Source organism: Etheostoma cragini, chromosome 21 (genome assembly GCF_013103735.1).
Source record: "Etheostoma cragini isolate CJK2018 chromosome 21, CSU_Ecrag_1.0, whole genome shotgun sequence".
Taxonomy (NCBI): domain Eukaryota; kingdom Metazoa; phylum Chordata; class Actinopteri; order Perciformes; family Percidae; genus Etheostoma; species Etheostoma cragini.
This window is the reverse complement of record NC_048427.1, coordinates 4,749,380-4,764,360: the sequence shown is the minus strand read 5'-3', so window position 1 is coordinate 4,764,360 and position 14,981 is coordinate 4,749,380. Positions and strand designations below refer to the sequence as shown.

At 39.9% G+C, this 14,981-nt stretch overlaps 1 protein-coding gene across 1 annotated transcript in view; it reads right to left on the bottom strand.

Moving 5' to 3' along the window:
- Nucleotides 1-14,981, bottom strand: part of kif19 (kinesin family member 19) — a 33,994-nt gene that overhangs the window by 11,495 nt on the left and 7,518 nt on the right. The window contains exons 3-5 of the mRNA XM_034859537.1: nucleotides 2,441-2,551; nucleotides 2,225-2,312; nucleotides 1,611-1,747 (exon numbers count right to left, since the gene is read on the bottom strand). Coding sequence (XP_034715428.1) covers nucleotides 1,611-1,747; nucleotides 2,225-2,312; nucleotides 2,441-2,551 — 336 coding nt within the window. The remainder of the gene's footprint in view (nucleotides 1-1,610; nucleotides 1,748-2,224; nucleotides 2,313-2,440; nucleotides 2,552-14,981) is intronic.

Below are 14,981 nucleotides of genomic sequence, written 5' to 3'. Positions count from 1 at the left end.
ATTTCAAATTGACCAAAGTCAAGCAAATGCAAAAGTTACCTCTTTAAATGGGAACGCTAAGTCACACCAGTGAGGCTCAGTTACTGCTATCAGAGTCAAATGAACCAACTCCATTGTACCCAGTGCCATTAGAGGCTTTGTCATTAAACACACAGTCTGAAGTGTACCTGTTTCTCAGTAATGAGGTTTAGAACCACAGCCAGCAGGCACACAGAGAAACCGCCATCATCAGCCTGCCGTCTTATCTGTGGTTCATCATTCAGTGACAAAGGCAGAGATAATCACTAAGCCAACAAGACCACAGATCACGCCACACCTGAAAATACTGCGGGCTTCAGTGCAACGAAAGCCCCTCTACACCTACACTAACATGATTTAATGTTAAAATGTGCAATCTAGGTTGAAAATATCTGCAATATGAGGGGGTGGATGAGGTTGATTGAATGTTAACTGTAGTTGATTCCATTTGTATAAGAAAATTGTATGTTTATAGTGTGTTTTGTACAATGTGTAGCCATTTTTGTTCTCTTGACTGCCCATGACAAATGTCGCCTATAGGAGACGATAAAGGAATATCTTATCTTAGTACTTACTGTGGTGTTGAAGTAATGCATCATGAGGTATTAGAAAGACAAATCACCTCAACCTTTTGACATAATTTAAGTTTTGGTCTGGTAGCATCATTAATGCTGTCTCCTATTGAGTAAGTATCTAGTCATGCCACTATGCTAAAAAAACAACTCCATATAAAGGACAAACCAAGCTGACCTGAGAGAGGGAAGTTGCTAACTGAGTTATTCAATGCTTTGCATTGCCTCGCATTGCCTCACTTTGCCTATTTTGTGAAAAAGTGTGCCTAAGAAAAACACACTGTAAACACTACATGCAATAACCAGCTAATCAATAGCACAAATGTACTTTTTTGTCTACATAAACAGAGACCAATTAGTCAACATAAAGGTGAAACAAACAAAACAAAAAGGACTGCCATTATATCTGCTCAGAATACAAATTAAAAATTGTTTGATAGTTTCAAGTGGCACTGTTTTTTTTTTTTTAGCATGTCCTCTTTTGCCTGTAGAAGAATAAGAATGAAAAAAGGCCTTAATTGTTTTAACAAGCCAACCTTAGGGAAGGCAAGTACATTTGTACCGTACCTTTCAAAGGCAGTTCAAACTGATTCATCAGCAAACATCAACAAAAGATACAAAGGAAACAGGGCACACAAACAAACCCACATACACTTGTTTGGATATAACATGCTAAGTCTGTTCATCTGTGCCTGGGCTTCTCAGCAGGTCTGTAGATGCCAGCTCACTTCATTATGTATATGTGAAAATAATGTCAAACGAAAGCCAGGGAAAAGTAAGAGGAGACCAGTAGTATCTGTCTGCAATTGGCATTGGCTAACAACCTCAGATCTTTTCAGTATGAACAGACGACGGCGAAGAAGGAATTCTACTTGCGACGATGACAAAAACAAAGCTAGATAAAGAAGTAAACTCTGATATAGAAATCAAGTAAATGGCTATATCATTTTGTGCCCAACTAGATGATTATGTGATGAGAAAAAATGTCTTGAGACAAGTTGTGTGAGATGAAATTCTGACCTCCAGATAGGACATTGAAACGCTGTACAGCATGTCGTCACTGGTTTCCTCAATGGCCCGGAACAGGTCGTTTAGCGTTCGAACATAGATGCCTGGCTCCTTGTCAGTCCCCAACATGGTGTAAGTCTTTCCACAACCTGAAAACAGAAAAGAAAAACACAAAAAAGTGAATAACTACAATTTTAAGATATAATGCTCATTGTTAACCAAAGTAAATACTACTTTTTAACCAAACCACCTAATAAAAGCTAAATGCTGAAGCTAAGTGTTTACTGGGTGTATTACTGAATGTTCAGGATGTGCTGATGTGCTATCTTTGGACACACACACACTAAAACTCCAGTGTTTACTTCCCCACAATAGGAGACAAAGAGCTGTGAGACAGAATGCAGAGGAAGTCAGTGAGATAGATGAATAACTTGATAGAGCAATAGTGCTTAATTAGTCTTTGACTTTTTCTTCTCTTCTGAGGGCCTGCTGGCTGGCTGACTCAGAAAGAAAATGATGACCAGAGATTATGCACCAGGAAGCTAAAACATATAATTAATAAACAATAAACCTCCGTTCAGAATGCTCAGTTAACATTGTGGATTCTGTGCAGCACACACACAAACCTGTGGGTCCGTAGGCAAACACGGTAGCATTGTAGCCTGAAATGAGGCCCTCAATCAACCCTTTGGTTGTAGCTCGGTACACCTCCTCCTGCAAAGGAAGAAGAATATAAGCTTAAAATGTTCAAGCGCATATTCTAGGGTTACAAATGCTTTGGCACATTTGTTTAAATTTTACTTCTTGTTTTTTTTTTCTTTGAACTTTGCCGTTTTACTGACCTGACTGGCTGAGTAGTCGAACGCCACATCAAACATGTACGTTTTCTCCCTGGAGCGGTTGGCACGCAGAATGTCGTCCGGGTCCTCCATTGGGTCCTTCAGAACCACCATCTAATGACAAAGAGAAAGGCAAGAGAGGAAAGAGAGACAAGAGAATGAAAAAAGAGGCACACCGTATGGGTGTTAAGTCTTTAAGCCAAGACCTCTCAGCAGCCAGTTAACGTGATACTTCTTTTGTCAATCACGGTGGAAAGTTGCGCTAAAGAGCAAATTTGCCCTAAAGTCAATAAGCTGAGGTTGAGCTTGGAAACATTGGCAAAAGTAAATGATCAAATAGACAGTTGTTACGTTACTGAAATATAACATTACTGTCCCAATTACTGTATATTTGGCTTGGATTGGACGGCTCACAGGTAAAAAAAATATAGTTTCACTGGGCGCTAGTTCTATTGTTTTCATGTACTGTTTGTTTGGATTATATTGTTTTTATAATGATAAATGTAGAAGGGAAATAAAAGGCCACGCACAGTACACAGCGCAGGTGGGGCATCAGCTGTCGGGACGAGCTAACAATAAATGTAGATGGCTCTCTGTCTGTTGCAGATCTGCTAAAAACCCTTTCCATGTGGTATACATCAGGAAAATGTAAATATATCAGACAATTATAGTTATCAGCTCAGATCATTATTAGTCAGTGTTAAGCTTATGGCAGATTTATCTAAATTTTTTTTGTTTGTGTCCCCAGACGTCCCCTCACAGCCCGATCAGATAAACCTGAACCCGAGTTCTTTTAGTCAGTATTTCATCTTCCAACATTTCATTAGTGCTGCTGTGAGAAACGTCATAAAAAAATCTAAATGTCAATGAAAGATGACTGCTCCAATGTACAGGCTGTCCTTGTGACAAAAACAGCCCGTGTTCAGATCAGCAAAACTTCACAGCTCTGTATGCATGTATGCAAATGGACAGCAACTCAGGCCATCTGCTATACTCTGAATCCAGTTTATAGAACATATTGACCCAACCATCAGCCCATGTGTCAAGGACCTTCATACTGAAGCATCTGGAGGAGAGAAATCAGTGGCTGGTTGCAATAGCTAAAAATTGTGTGATTTGTGCATGTAGTAGATAGTCTGAGTAGTTTGTGTATTCACGCTGTGTACACAAAGACTGAGATGTCTCATTGTTCCAACTGTGCTGTTTGACAAAGCCATTGCCTAACCCACAATCATCAGTGAATCACAGCTTTCCAAAAGAACATTTCAGGGTCAATTTCTGAACAGAAATGACACAGCCTGACATTGGAAGAAAGTATTATAATGCTGTTGACAAATCCTTGAATCAGAGTGGGTGCAACTGGCCTGACAGGTTGTCACCAGCTGAAGGAAAATGAGTCCCCTCACGGAGTTGTGTGTTTGGATCTCCTGCTATGCAACTGGCAGAAAAGTCAAATCATTTAGGTATGACAACGGGAGATAGCCACGTATTTCAGCTGACCAGCTCTGTTCAGCAGCGGGCCTGGAGAGCTCTCTCAGGCCTGTAACGCTGAGTTACCTGGCTTGTTTGATGACCCCCTCAACCGCTGAGCCACTCACTTTGAAGCCTCTCAATTGAAATTCAAGTGGAGAGATACAGAGGGAGAGGAAAGATGAAGCAATACTTGCTTGCTTTTCCTTTGAGTTTTTTCTAATTTACTGGGGCTGAGAATATACCTTTTATGCTGTTTTTTTTCCCCAAGACAAGTTTATGCTTTTCTATGGCATATGCAGTTCACAGGAAAGATATTGTGAACAAGGGAGTACTTCTCTTTGTACCAGAGGCCCTTAAGCTACTTAGTCTTAGCCAATCTGATGACCTTTAGAACCAATATGACTGAAAAATTATTTTGTCAAATTAAACACAGTGAAACAGTGAAATTAAACACAAACTCTTTTGAGTTGCAGGAGGATGGAACATGCAGCACTAGGACCAGGCTCACATTAAGGTGGATCCAATTGATCTAAATACGGTCCACATTAGGATAAGGGCGTGTACAGTATTCTGTAGTCCTAATTTGTATGTGTCTTTCAGTCTTATTAGTCATTGTGTTTGCAAAATTTGACTTCCCAGCATGTGCTGCAGGAGCCCACTGTCAGACGCATTATGTAAAAGATATTACCACGTGGACTCAGGAAAATCATTGTCAGTTTACACAGTTTGTCACTACATCTACAAGTGCAAGATAAAACTCTACCATGCAAAGCAAAAGCCATATATCAACAACACCCAGAAACGCTGACGGCTTGTCACCCAAAATTAATTCACAATCTTGAATTTCAAATTAAAAAATGTATTATGTGTTGAAGTGCTGCCAGTCAACCTCCTTTTATTTAGCTACAACCAGTCAAAAGATAGCAACTGCAGTTGCAGGAGACCCATCGACAGAACCCGCTCTTCTTTCACTGAAATCGCCGGTGTGGAAGTATTTTGGATTTCCAGTGAGTTATGTTGACAATGTTTGCGTTGTTGACAAAAAAACCATAGTTTGCAAGCTCTGCTATGTGCGTGTACCATATTCTTCCACTGGCAGCACTACTAACATGGCAGTTACCTGTGTGGTATATGTTCAACTGCTCGGAAATAATGTGTTAAGACACTTAAATGTTTATAGAAGACTACAGACATGGCTGTTTCATTGTTTTTGTTTTGTTGTGAACCTGAATGTCATCTTCTGTGAAGAAAACTGCAGTTACAAAAGAGAAACTAGATGGCAGGTTATTTTGCTTAAGTTTCCAGTTGACTGAAGATATAGGTTGTTGTTACATCATGTTGTTAATGTTTTAAATTTGACAATGTAGTGTGGTACATTGTAAACAAAGGTCACATATTGTATAGCATAAAAGTCTAGTCTAAAAATGGCATAGCAACCTTTGCTTGAAAAAAATAAAAGTGTAAAAATCGAGAATCAAATCGAACTGTGACCTTACAATCAAAAATGTAATCGAATCGAAGATATGGAGAATCATGACGCCCCATATATGCATGTTGCTATGTGCATGTTGTTGGCATGTGTAATTGTTTCTTGAGAAAGCTGATGCATGCAACAATGCTCTTACATAATTGCATTTATGGTAGGGATTAAATAGTGTGCTCATCCATGCACAGTTTTGTCTGTGCACATGCACTTGGGCAAATCATTAAAGGCCAAGGGTGTTGATAACACCTCTGGTCCCATCTGTCATCTGTGTTTCTTAAGTAACAGTATCTTCCACAGCCCTGACACCACATCACATAAAGCAGCTGCTGCTTGGACATATTCTACCCACTAATAAGTCTTCTGATAAGACTGTAAGATGCTGGCTCTAATGACACTGTGTGGCAACATAAGACTGGATTTTGATTTCAATAATGGACTCCGGGTAACCTTCCTGAGATCAGACTTTTCCAACATAGGGGCCATTTACAGTGGACTGGCCTCTGAGTTAAATTAAGAGGCTTCTGATCAACAAAGAGTCTAAGGTGAGGTACGGGTCAGTCTTAGCTGTTCAGTGTTTATGTTTAGTGAACAGAACAGGTTAAGGAGAATTTGGAAACATGGAAACCATTAAATCTCAAACACGTCCTCTTTCTTTCTTACACAGTTGCATGGAGACGTGTATTCATCCACACATAGCAACTGAGAAAGCAGCATTTCATGTCCTCTGCAACAAGCAAGTCTGTGCAAGAAATGTGGCAAAAGGCATGACTGACCACAACAGCTGAGACTTGGCGCACTCCCACACAACCAGTGTGCTTGGGTAAATGCACGGGAGGTCTGTTGTATTTTTTACACTAAAATCATTCAGGCAGTTACAATTCTCATGATCTATGTGTATGCAGCACTGACGAAAGTTTGATACTTAAACAATGTTAAGACAATATTTCAACATCTTCAGAAACCAAACAGATCATTTTAGCATCCAGAGTGCAACAGTTCTTTATTTAAGCTGTAACAATTAGTCTATTACAGAGAGCTCTAAGTTTTATCTGCAACTATTTTGTTTTGCGATTTTCTTTTTTTTAATTCACTGGACTATTTACTTGTGTATGTTAATTCAATATCTTCTTTTTTGAACTGTTGATCATTGCAAAACATGATATCTGAAAACTTTACAGACAAAATTATTAATAAAAAAAATCAATTGGTAGTTGGTTGTCAGACACTTGGAATCGGCAGAATAGAAAACCTGGCTGATTCTTCCCTTTTAATTGCTGTACCTTAATCATGAATCCAATTGTGAGTCAGTGGACAGCTGCACAGCAACCACTCTATAAACACTGGCACAATACAACAAACACACAGAAACTGATAAGATTAATAGAAATGTTCTAATGAACAAAGTTGTGGGTAAGCTGTTACTATGGCAATGATAATTTCTGGGACATTTGGCTAAGAATCTAATATGAAGAATAAAGAATAAGAGTACACGTACTTGTCTTTTTGACTATGAATCCGTTTCCTAACCTCATATTAATAATCTAACCTTTTGATGTTGAAAGCTAGTCCAGGTATCCAATTATTTTGCTTCATTATCATTTGGAAGTACTATACTATAATATATAAACAGTGTGAGTAGAGCATGATTTACAAATGTTCATTATGGTGATTTATTCTGTCTGACCTCCAGCTATTACTGGATATCTTCTTCTTCACTTCTATCTGGAAAGCAGTGGCTGGTTCACTAGTTCAGCTTGTTAACGATGATCTTTCAAAGACCGTGAAAGTTCAGAATAAGAGAAGACAAAGAAATCTTTCAACTAAGGTCCAGTTGAATGACATCGAGGTTGATTTTCCATTGGGGTCTAAATTGTGTCTTGTTGCTCTTTCTACTTGGACCAATCAGCCCTTTTTCACTGACCAATTCATGGCCACCACTAAAGGAGACGTCAGTTTTGAAACAAGCGGCAAGAGGGACTCAAGAACAATATGAAGTGAAAAGGAAAGCAATTTCCTCGTCGACAACCTCTGTAAATGTGGTGTCATTTTTAGCAGTTGTCACAGTGACAATGGACATCACAAGCTACAGCCACTTTTCATTTGGATGCAGGGCTTGATTAAATTTAACTTCACCCTGGGGGCTGATAAAACAAATGGTCAGAGTGTGAATTTACACACTGTGACTATGAAAAAAAGAAACTCCTAAAATATTCATATCCTCAGGATCAGCTAAAGTCAAAACAACAGCTTGCTTATGCAGCGACATGAAACCAATTAGCATGATGGAGTTCATGCCATAAAAAAGCAGTGGGGTGCAATAGAGCACCCTTGCCCAGCGCCTTTTTTGGCGGATGGCTTTTCTAATCAGCAGGACCTGCTGTTCTGGTCGTTAAAGCAGCAGGGTTGACTTGGTTGGCCATCCTGCTGATTATAGCACTGCTAGCTCCCACCGTGGATCCATAATTCAAAGCCTGGATGTGGTACTGTTTCACAAGCCAGCCTGCCCTGGTTGGTTCTCTCTGACTTGCTCCACTACTGTGTGCCAAGTGGCAAATGCTGCCAAGACGACCAACAAAAGTCAGGAGTCGTGTAGACATAAACCGCTTTTATAGGCACTGGTTTCATTACAACTAACTGATGGCTCGGATCACTAATAAATGACAAAAAGGCAATTATTCAAAGGGCCTACAGTTCACTGGCTGTCACTCCCACAGTAATAACACACAAAGTTTGATTAGAAGCTAAATTTATGGTTCCCCTTATATCAGCAAAGTATTTATTCTACATGGTCACCACAAAAAAGCTTCCATCTGGTCTCATTGACAGCAGGTAAGACTAGAGGGAAACTGAAGAACTATCTTGTTAAAGGTGCTACATCCAACGTATAGAGAATGTCTGCATCGCTAATAGGGGTACAGCGAGAGTGTGACTTCATTCTCTGCTCAGGACGCCATTAATCCACTACTTTACTAGAGCCTGACCGATATATCGGCGTTCGATATTATCGGACAATATTTGGCATTTCCCGATCTATCGGTATCGGCAATAATAATGGCCAAAAAGTAAAAAAGTAAAATAAAGACGACGGTCAACCATGTTATGAGTTTTTGCATTGCATAGTTTTTCCACCAGAGGGCGCTCTACAATGTCTGAAGGCAACAATGATTTTTTTTGTTTTTTTGTTATTGTGTTTTTGTACAAAGGAATTTAAATTTCATATCTTAAGTTTGTATTTTTATACATTTTATTTATCAGAACTTTAATATATTTTGATGTTCCTCTGTTCTGTTGTGACACTAACTGTTGTAACAAATTATCATATTATTTTAGTGAGAAATAATAAATAATTAATTTTAGGGAACTTGGTTTATGTTTTTTAAACATTATGTTTATGTTTCTGGACTATAATTTTTTTTAATACATATTAGCCGATATATCGGAATGTCCGATTTTTATATAACCAAATATTTGTATCGGTATCAGCCTTAAAAATCCTTTATCGATCGAGCTCTAATCTTTACATATCAAATAGTTGTTTTCTGCCATATTAATGCTCTAAAATGTCATATAGATCACCTTTAATAGTGTGATTAACCAGAAGATAACTAGTCACTTGAGCAGATAAATACAATTGCTACAAATGAAGCCAGATATAAATATAAATAAGAAACCATAGGAGAAAGACAGCAAACGGAGAAGGAAATGTTCCTTTTAAACAAAAATAAGCAGATAGGGTCTGAATCAGAGCGATACCAACTGTACACACTGGTGTCATGTTGTATTGTTTACAACATTTATGTCTTTTCTTTATTTATTTGGTTTCAAAGGTCACAAGGTGAAATTTTTTTATCACGCTCACTGGTTTGACCACACATGTTTTGGAGAGATTAAGAGGGGCTTTTATCTGTGGGTCATTTATCAGTGTGTCATATCTTAAGTGCATGTTAATCTTTGCATCTTGGTTTCCCCGTTGAACCCCCATCTCCATGTGACACTGTCACATTGTTTCTTATCCAGCTTTGTAAATTTGCTGTGTATTTGTATTGTAATTGGATCTAGATGTGCGTGCTAATACACATGGTTATTGACAGTTGAGTGCCCTTTTACAGTATTAAACGTCCTTTTTTAAATAGTTATTTACACAAAGAATGTATCACTTGATCCCCGGGCAAGTGGCTACACTGTGTGTGTGGACAGCTGGGCTCTCTGCGTGCATTTAATAACATAACTGCAGAGTTGTTAAGTAAGACATCTAAGTTCTGCGTCAAGAATACCGCAAAGGATAAAGATCACAAAAAGAAAGCAATCAGGTCTAAGCATTGACCTTTACGGGCAACCTTTCAAGCTGCTCTTTCAGAAACGCAACCGAAGCTTTGGAAAGTCCAACGGGCACAATTGCGGCTGGTTATCTGATAGAAAACCTCAGAGCTGCCCTCTCTGCACCCCAACAATGCTACTGTATATCCTGTTTCAGGGGCTCTAGATCATCGGAGGTGTGTGTTGGATCGCAGTGTACCTGATACAGGGTGCTTGATAGCAAGGTCTGCTCTTCATTTAGGGTTACATAAGACGTCTGGCTGTGGCAAACGACTGCCAGGTGAGTGCAGTTAGAAGGGGATTGCTGTAATTCAGACTTGTACACTCATATGTGCACCTACAGAGGCACATACTTGCAACAGGATTCCCAGCTACTTATACATCGCAACAAGAGATCTTGAAAGATCAAGAAATGGATGACAGGAATCCCTTTGCTTGCTTTCTTTCTTTCTTTCACCTGTCCTTTTTTCTCCTTTGCTCATTGCCCTCGTCATTTCGGTTGTGAGGGCATTTCGCACAGATGTGTTATTGGATAGCACAGGCACAGATGGTTACAAAGGATACAAGGAACAATACAGCAATTTGTCATCCATGAAAGCAATTCATTAAACCCTCAGGATCTCAATTAAGTGTGAAGATGTGGAGGGTCCAGGGTGATCTACTGTTGCCATTAATGTCAACCTCAACGTAAAATGATAAAAGATATTAAATGTCATTAGGCCTGATGTTTTTATTTCAAATAAGTGCTCAAATTCCAAATTTTTTTATTTTCCTTGTGTTTCATTGGTATTTATAAGATATTTTATAACACAAACATTTTTAAGATATCCTGCAAACTAAAAAAAGGCAATTCCCAAAAGCACAACCTCCTCGGTTAAGGTAATTAGGCTGCTCAACAGCATGCTATTTCCAGGCATTTTAGTCCATTTTGCTACCATCAGAGATCACAGAGTAGGAGATGTCATTTGTGTAAAACACAAAAGCAGCCATTAGTGTTTCCAAGTAACTTCAAGTCTTCCGCGGCAACAGCACGCAATAAAGTTTTCACAGAGTTTATAAAATACACTGCACTCTGTTTTTTGAAGATAAAGAAAGAAAGATTGCATGCACTAGAGGAATGAAAAAGAGAATAAAAAGAATAGCCACAAATGCTAGCAGCCCCATGAGACATGGAAGCTCACTACCCAGAAAGCCAAATTGTCGGGTGGATAAAAAATAGACACACAGTGGGATGTATGTATGCAGAGTGCCAAAATTAAGTTTCCTTTAAAGATCTGCTTGATTTTAGAGTGTGCTGATATAATTTAGTGTGTACATGGTGGTGAGACAGCTCAAAAAGAGACAGCTTAAAAAGCACAACAAACCATCTTTTACCATCAAGTATTCAAAAAATATTTTGTGTGCATATGTATCATTTTCTCTTGCTACAAATCAATTATGTACATAATAATCTAGCTATTGATCTATACCTGCAAACCAGTATAAATCTAAGCTGTTAGTCTATCTGTACACATACTCAGCTGTGATCTATACTATGGATGAACCTGGATATACTCCAGGTTTTGTGTTATGCTGACATTTGGTATACATTGTTTTACGTGAGCTTGTATGGTAAGTTTTAGCATTAGATCTCACGCTTCTTTAAAATGTTTTATGTATCTTATTATGTTAATGTTTCTTTGTTTTAAGTAACAATGTGTTGTTGTCTCAACTGCCTACAAGATGACTGGGGACAATAGAGTTAAATCCCTTAAGCCCACTTTTATAACATGTTAGTAAAATTGTACATTCTTGGCTTAAAACCAGAGGTGGCACTTTTGTCATATATGATATTTGTGGATGCAGCCTTCAAAACTAAACAACAAAATAAGGCTGTTTTCCATTGTGGATTAGAGTTGAGTCATTACCTTCTGCTAAAAGGTGCCGTGCTCAAAATTTCCATTACTATTACACGGAAAAAACCCATAGAGACTCACACCAGTTCCTTAGAACCCAAGACATATGGGGGATGTTGTCTTTGTAAACACCCTTCCATCCATGTCCGTCTCAGTGCCAGCTCTTTTCTCCGTCCTGATTTGCCACCTGTTGATCTTCCCACTCGCCACACTCTGTTTCTTACAACTCTTCCTTTTTAACATTTCATATTCTTAGTGTGTATTTTGAAAAGCTCTCACATATTATACTTTGTGTCTTCAGGAGATTTTAAGGAGGACACTTCACTATGATATGTATGTTTGTTGTTGTAAGAATCGACTTACGACCTATTTTGCTGTTACAACTGAACATTCCCTGCCTGTCTTTCTGGCCAGGAGCCCAATAAAGACGGCACGTTTACGGCCCCGCGCCTGGCATGTACTACCTGCTTGTGTAAGAGGTATTAAGGGATCATGGAAGGAAGCAGAGGAACATTGTACTCCTGATTCTGTTACACAGAACAGGGCACACACATCCACAGCACCAAATGATCCATCTTTTGCTTACCCAGGGTTGGGTAGGGGGGCAGCCGCTCCAGTTAGGGACCCCAAATTTCCCTTTTCCAAACAACATTAACCAGCACTGACTGGGGAATCCCGAGGCATTCCCAGGCCAGTGTGGAGATATAGTCTCTCCACCTAGTCCTGGGTCTTCTCCTCCCAGCTGCACCAAATAATGTGCCCTCAGCTTTGCTTCTCCCCTAAAATAGAAAAAATGTCGTGCTGGCATAATTTGTAACATTATTAATGGATGAGGTTAAGGTAAAAACCCTTTGTGTAGTTCCTTCCTTTTCATCAACACCCACCTCCAACATCACATCCTTTATTATGTTGTGTTCCATAATACTGTTTTCCAAGGTTTTAAACAGATAAAATGATGGTGGTGATGATGATGTAACATCTGAATTGTATAATGAACTACAGAAAAAGCCTAGCTGTGCTCACAGAAGGGTTACTTGGCGGCAATGAGTGTGTATATTTTAGCATTAAAAGCTGTTCAGAAAAATCCGTAGCAGTGGCCACTCCAGCATTTAGTCTCCTTCAGAGGACCGCTTGAGGTGAGCCGCCACGCCCTGCCCTCTTAATGAGATTAGAAGTGGAAGAGCAGGCAGGCCATTGAGAGGGATCACATACAACTCACACAAACGTGCACAGACACACACACGCACACACACACACACACACACACACACACACAGTAGCCCTCGTTGTAAAAGACACTCAAGGAAGAGGCAGGGATCAAGAGAATCAGTAGAGTATTGTGCGGAAGCAGAGAGGCAAAAGTGAAGTCAAGAGAAATTATGCTCTTTCCAGGCTCAGACAGTCTATTTGTGTTAAACTGTCAACCTAGCTTTGCAAAAAGAAGTATAAAGCACAACCTTCTGTGTGTGACTTAAAATATACTCTTCTGTGCTGCTTCTTCATGTATCTCTTTCTCCGCTGTCCCACTGTTGCCGTTCTAAGTTCAGGTCTCGTTAGTAGCTCTATTTCTCTGTGTGGAGGTTAAATCTTCACAGCTAAAAAGGACATGGCTATTTGTTGTTCCTTTCCCTCTCTTGTTTAACCGCGAAGTGATTAAAACACTGTGCCTCGTTAAAAAGCGTCTGCATGGACAAAGTGTGCTCTTTTTCACATTTCCCCCTAGACTAGGCTTTTCTGGTGATGACTGTGTTGGATCTGCAAGGCAGCAAAACATCAAGAACCACCATTCTGAGCAGGGGGCCCCCCAAGATTAAGTGCTCAGCCCCCTGCTCTTTACGTTGCTGACCCATGACTTTGCTCCATCCTTCAGAAGCAACCATATTGAGAAGTTCCTGGACGACACAACCGCGGTGGGTCTCATCTTCACTGATGAAACCTACTACCGGAAGGAGGTCGGCCAACTGGCCACATGGTGCAGCGGAAATAACCTCTTCCTGAACGCTGACAAGACCAAGAAAGTTGTTATTGATTTCCGGAGAGGTCCCACGCTGGAACCTGGAGGTGCACATCAGTGAGGACCACTCCTGGACAACAAACTGCATCACAAACTGGATCACTGGCCAAGAAGTCCCAGCGGTGCCTCTATTTCCTCCACAAACTGAAGAGAGCTTACAGAGCCCCCTTAACCCATCATGTGTTCCTTCTATAGGGGCACCACTAAGAGCATCCTGTCCAGATGCATCATTGTGTGGTACAGGAGCTGAATTGCCTCCAACTGTAAGACCTTGCAGCGCATAGTGAAGGCTACTAAGCGGATCATTAGTGTCCCACTCCACTTATTACTGGACATTTACCAAACTTGCCTCACCCACAAAGCAACCAGCATTGTGGGTGACCTCCGCCACGCCTCACGCAACCTCTTCAGCCTCTTGCCATCTAAGAGACGGCACAGGAGCATCCAAGCCTGTTCCACCAGATTGGCAAAAAGCTTCATTCACATTGCACTTGTTGTGCATGTCTTTATTGCACCGCGGTCGGAGAGAAGTGTATTTTCAAATGCTCTGCGTCTGGCACATATTGCAGACTTAAATTTCTCCAAAATAAATCAAATTTGTTGTGTTTTCACAAGAAAACAGATACATTTTTGATTTAAACTAATCCTACAGACTGGTTTTAAACAATGTCAGGATGGCTAAATGAAGTTTTTTTAAACAACATTGCCCACTGCTTTTAGTACACTGCTGCCTGGAATTGGTCAAAAATGTAACAGTATGTTACATTTTTTTCCAACAACGTTTGTTCCGTATTCAACAGCAGCAAATAAGATTTTGTTTGGAGTACAACGCATTTCTCATTCAAAGTACTTTGTTTTCCCGGAGGAGCTGTTTTTCTGAATCAGGCTTATTGCAGTGGTGCCTCTGAGTTGAAAGCAATTTGAATTTCCTTGAACTGACAGACCTGTGGCGGAAACTCTACTGAGCACTTGAGGTGAGGGGCTTTGTACTCCCCAGCGGAGGAAAATTTGCCAATTTATAGCATACTGTAATCAAGTAGACTTGTCCTTGGACCAGGCTGAATGCTGCTCATTGTTTTTAAAGGACTCGATCTTTACAAAGGAACCAACAGGCAAAATGATATTTTTGTCGAGTTTGTCTACTGGCTGACATTCTCTCTCTGAGATCAGAATGAACCACCTGTTTTTTCTTCCGACGAATGACTAAATGGTAGTAAAAAAGTCTTTTTTTTACCTTTCTTTTACGATGAAGGGCTTTTCAAGTCCTCCATTATCTGCACACAACAGAATTCTCACTCTGGAGATGACCATGAAATGCCACCATCAATACCTTGTGTGATATCTATTGTTGCTACATTT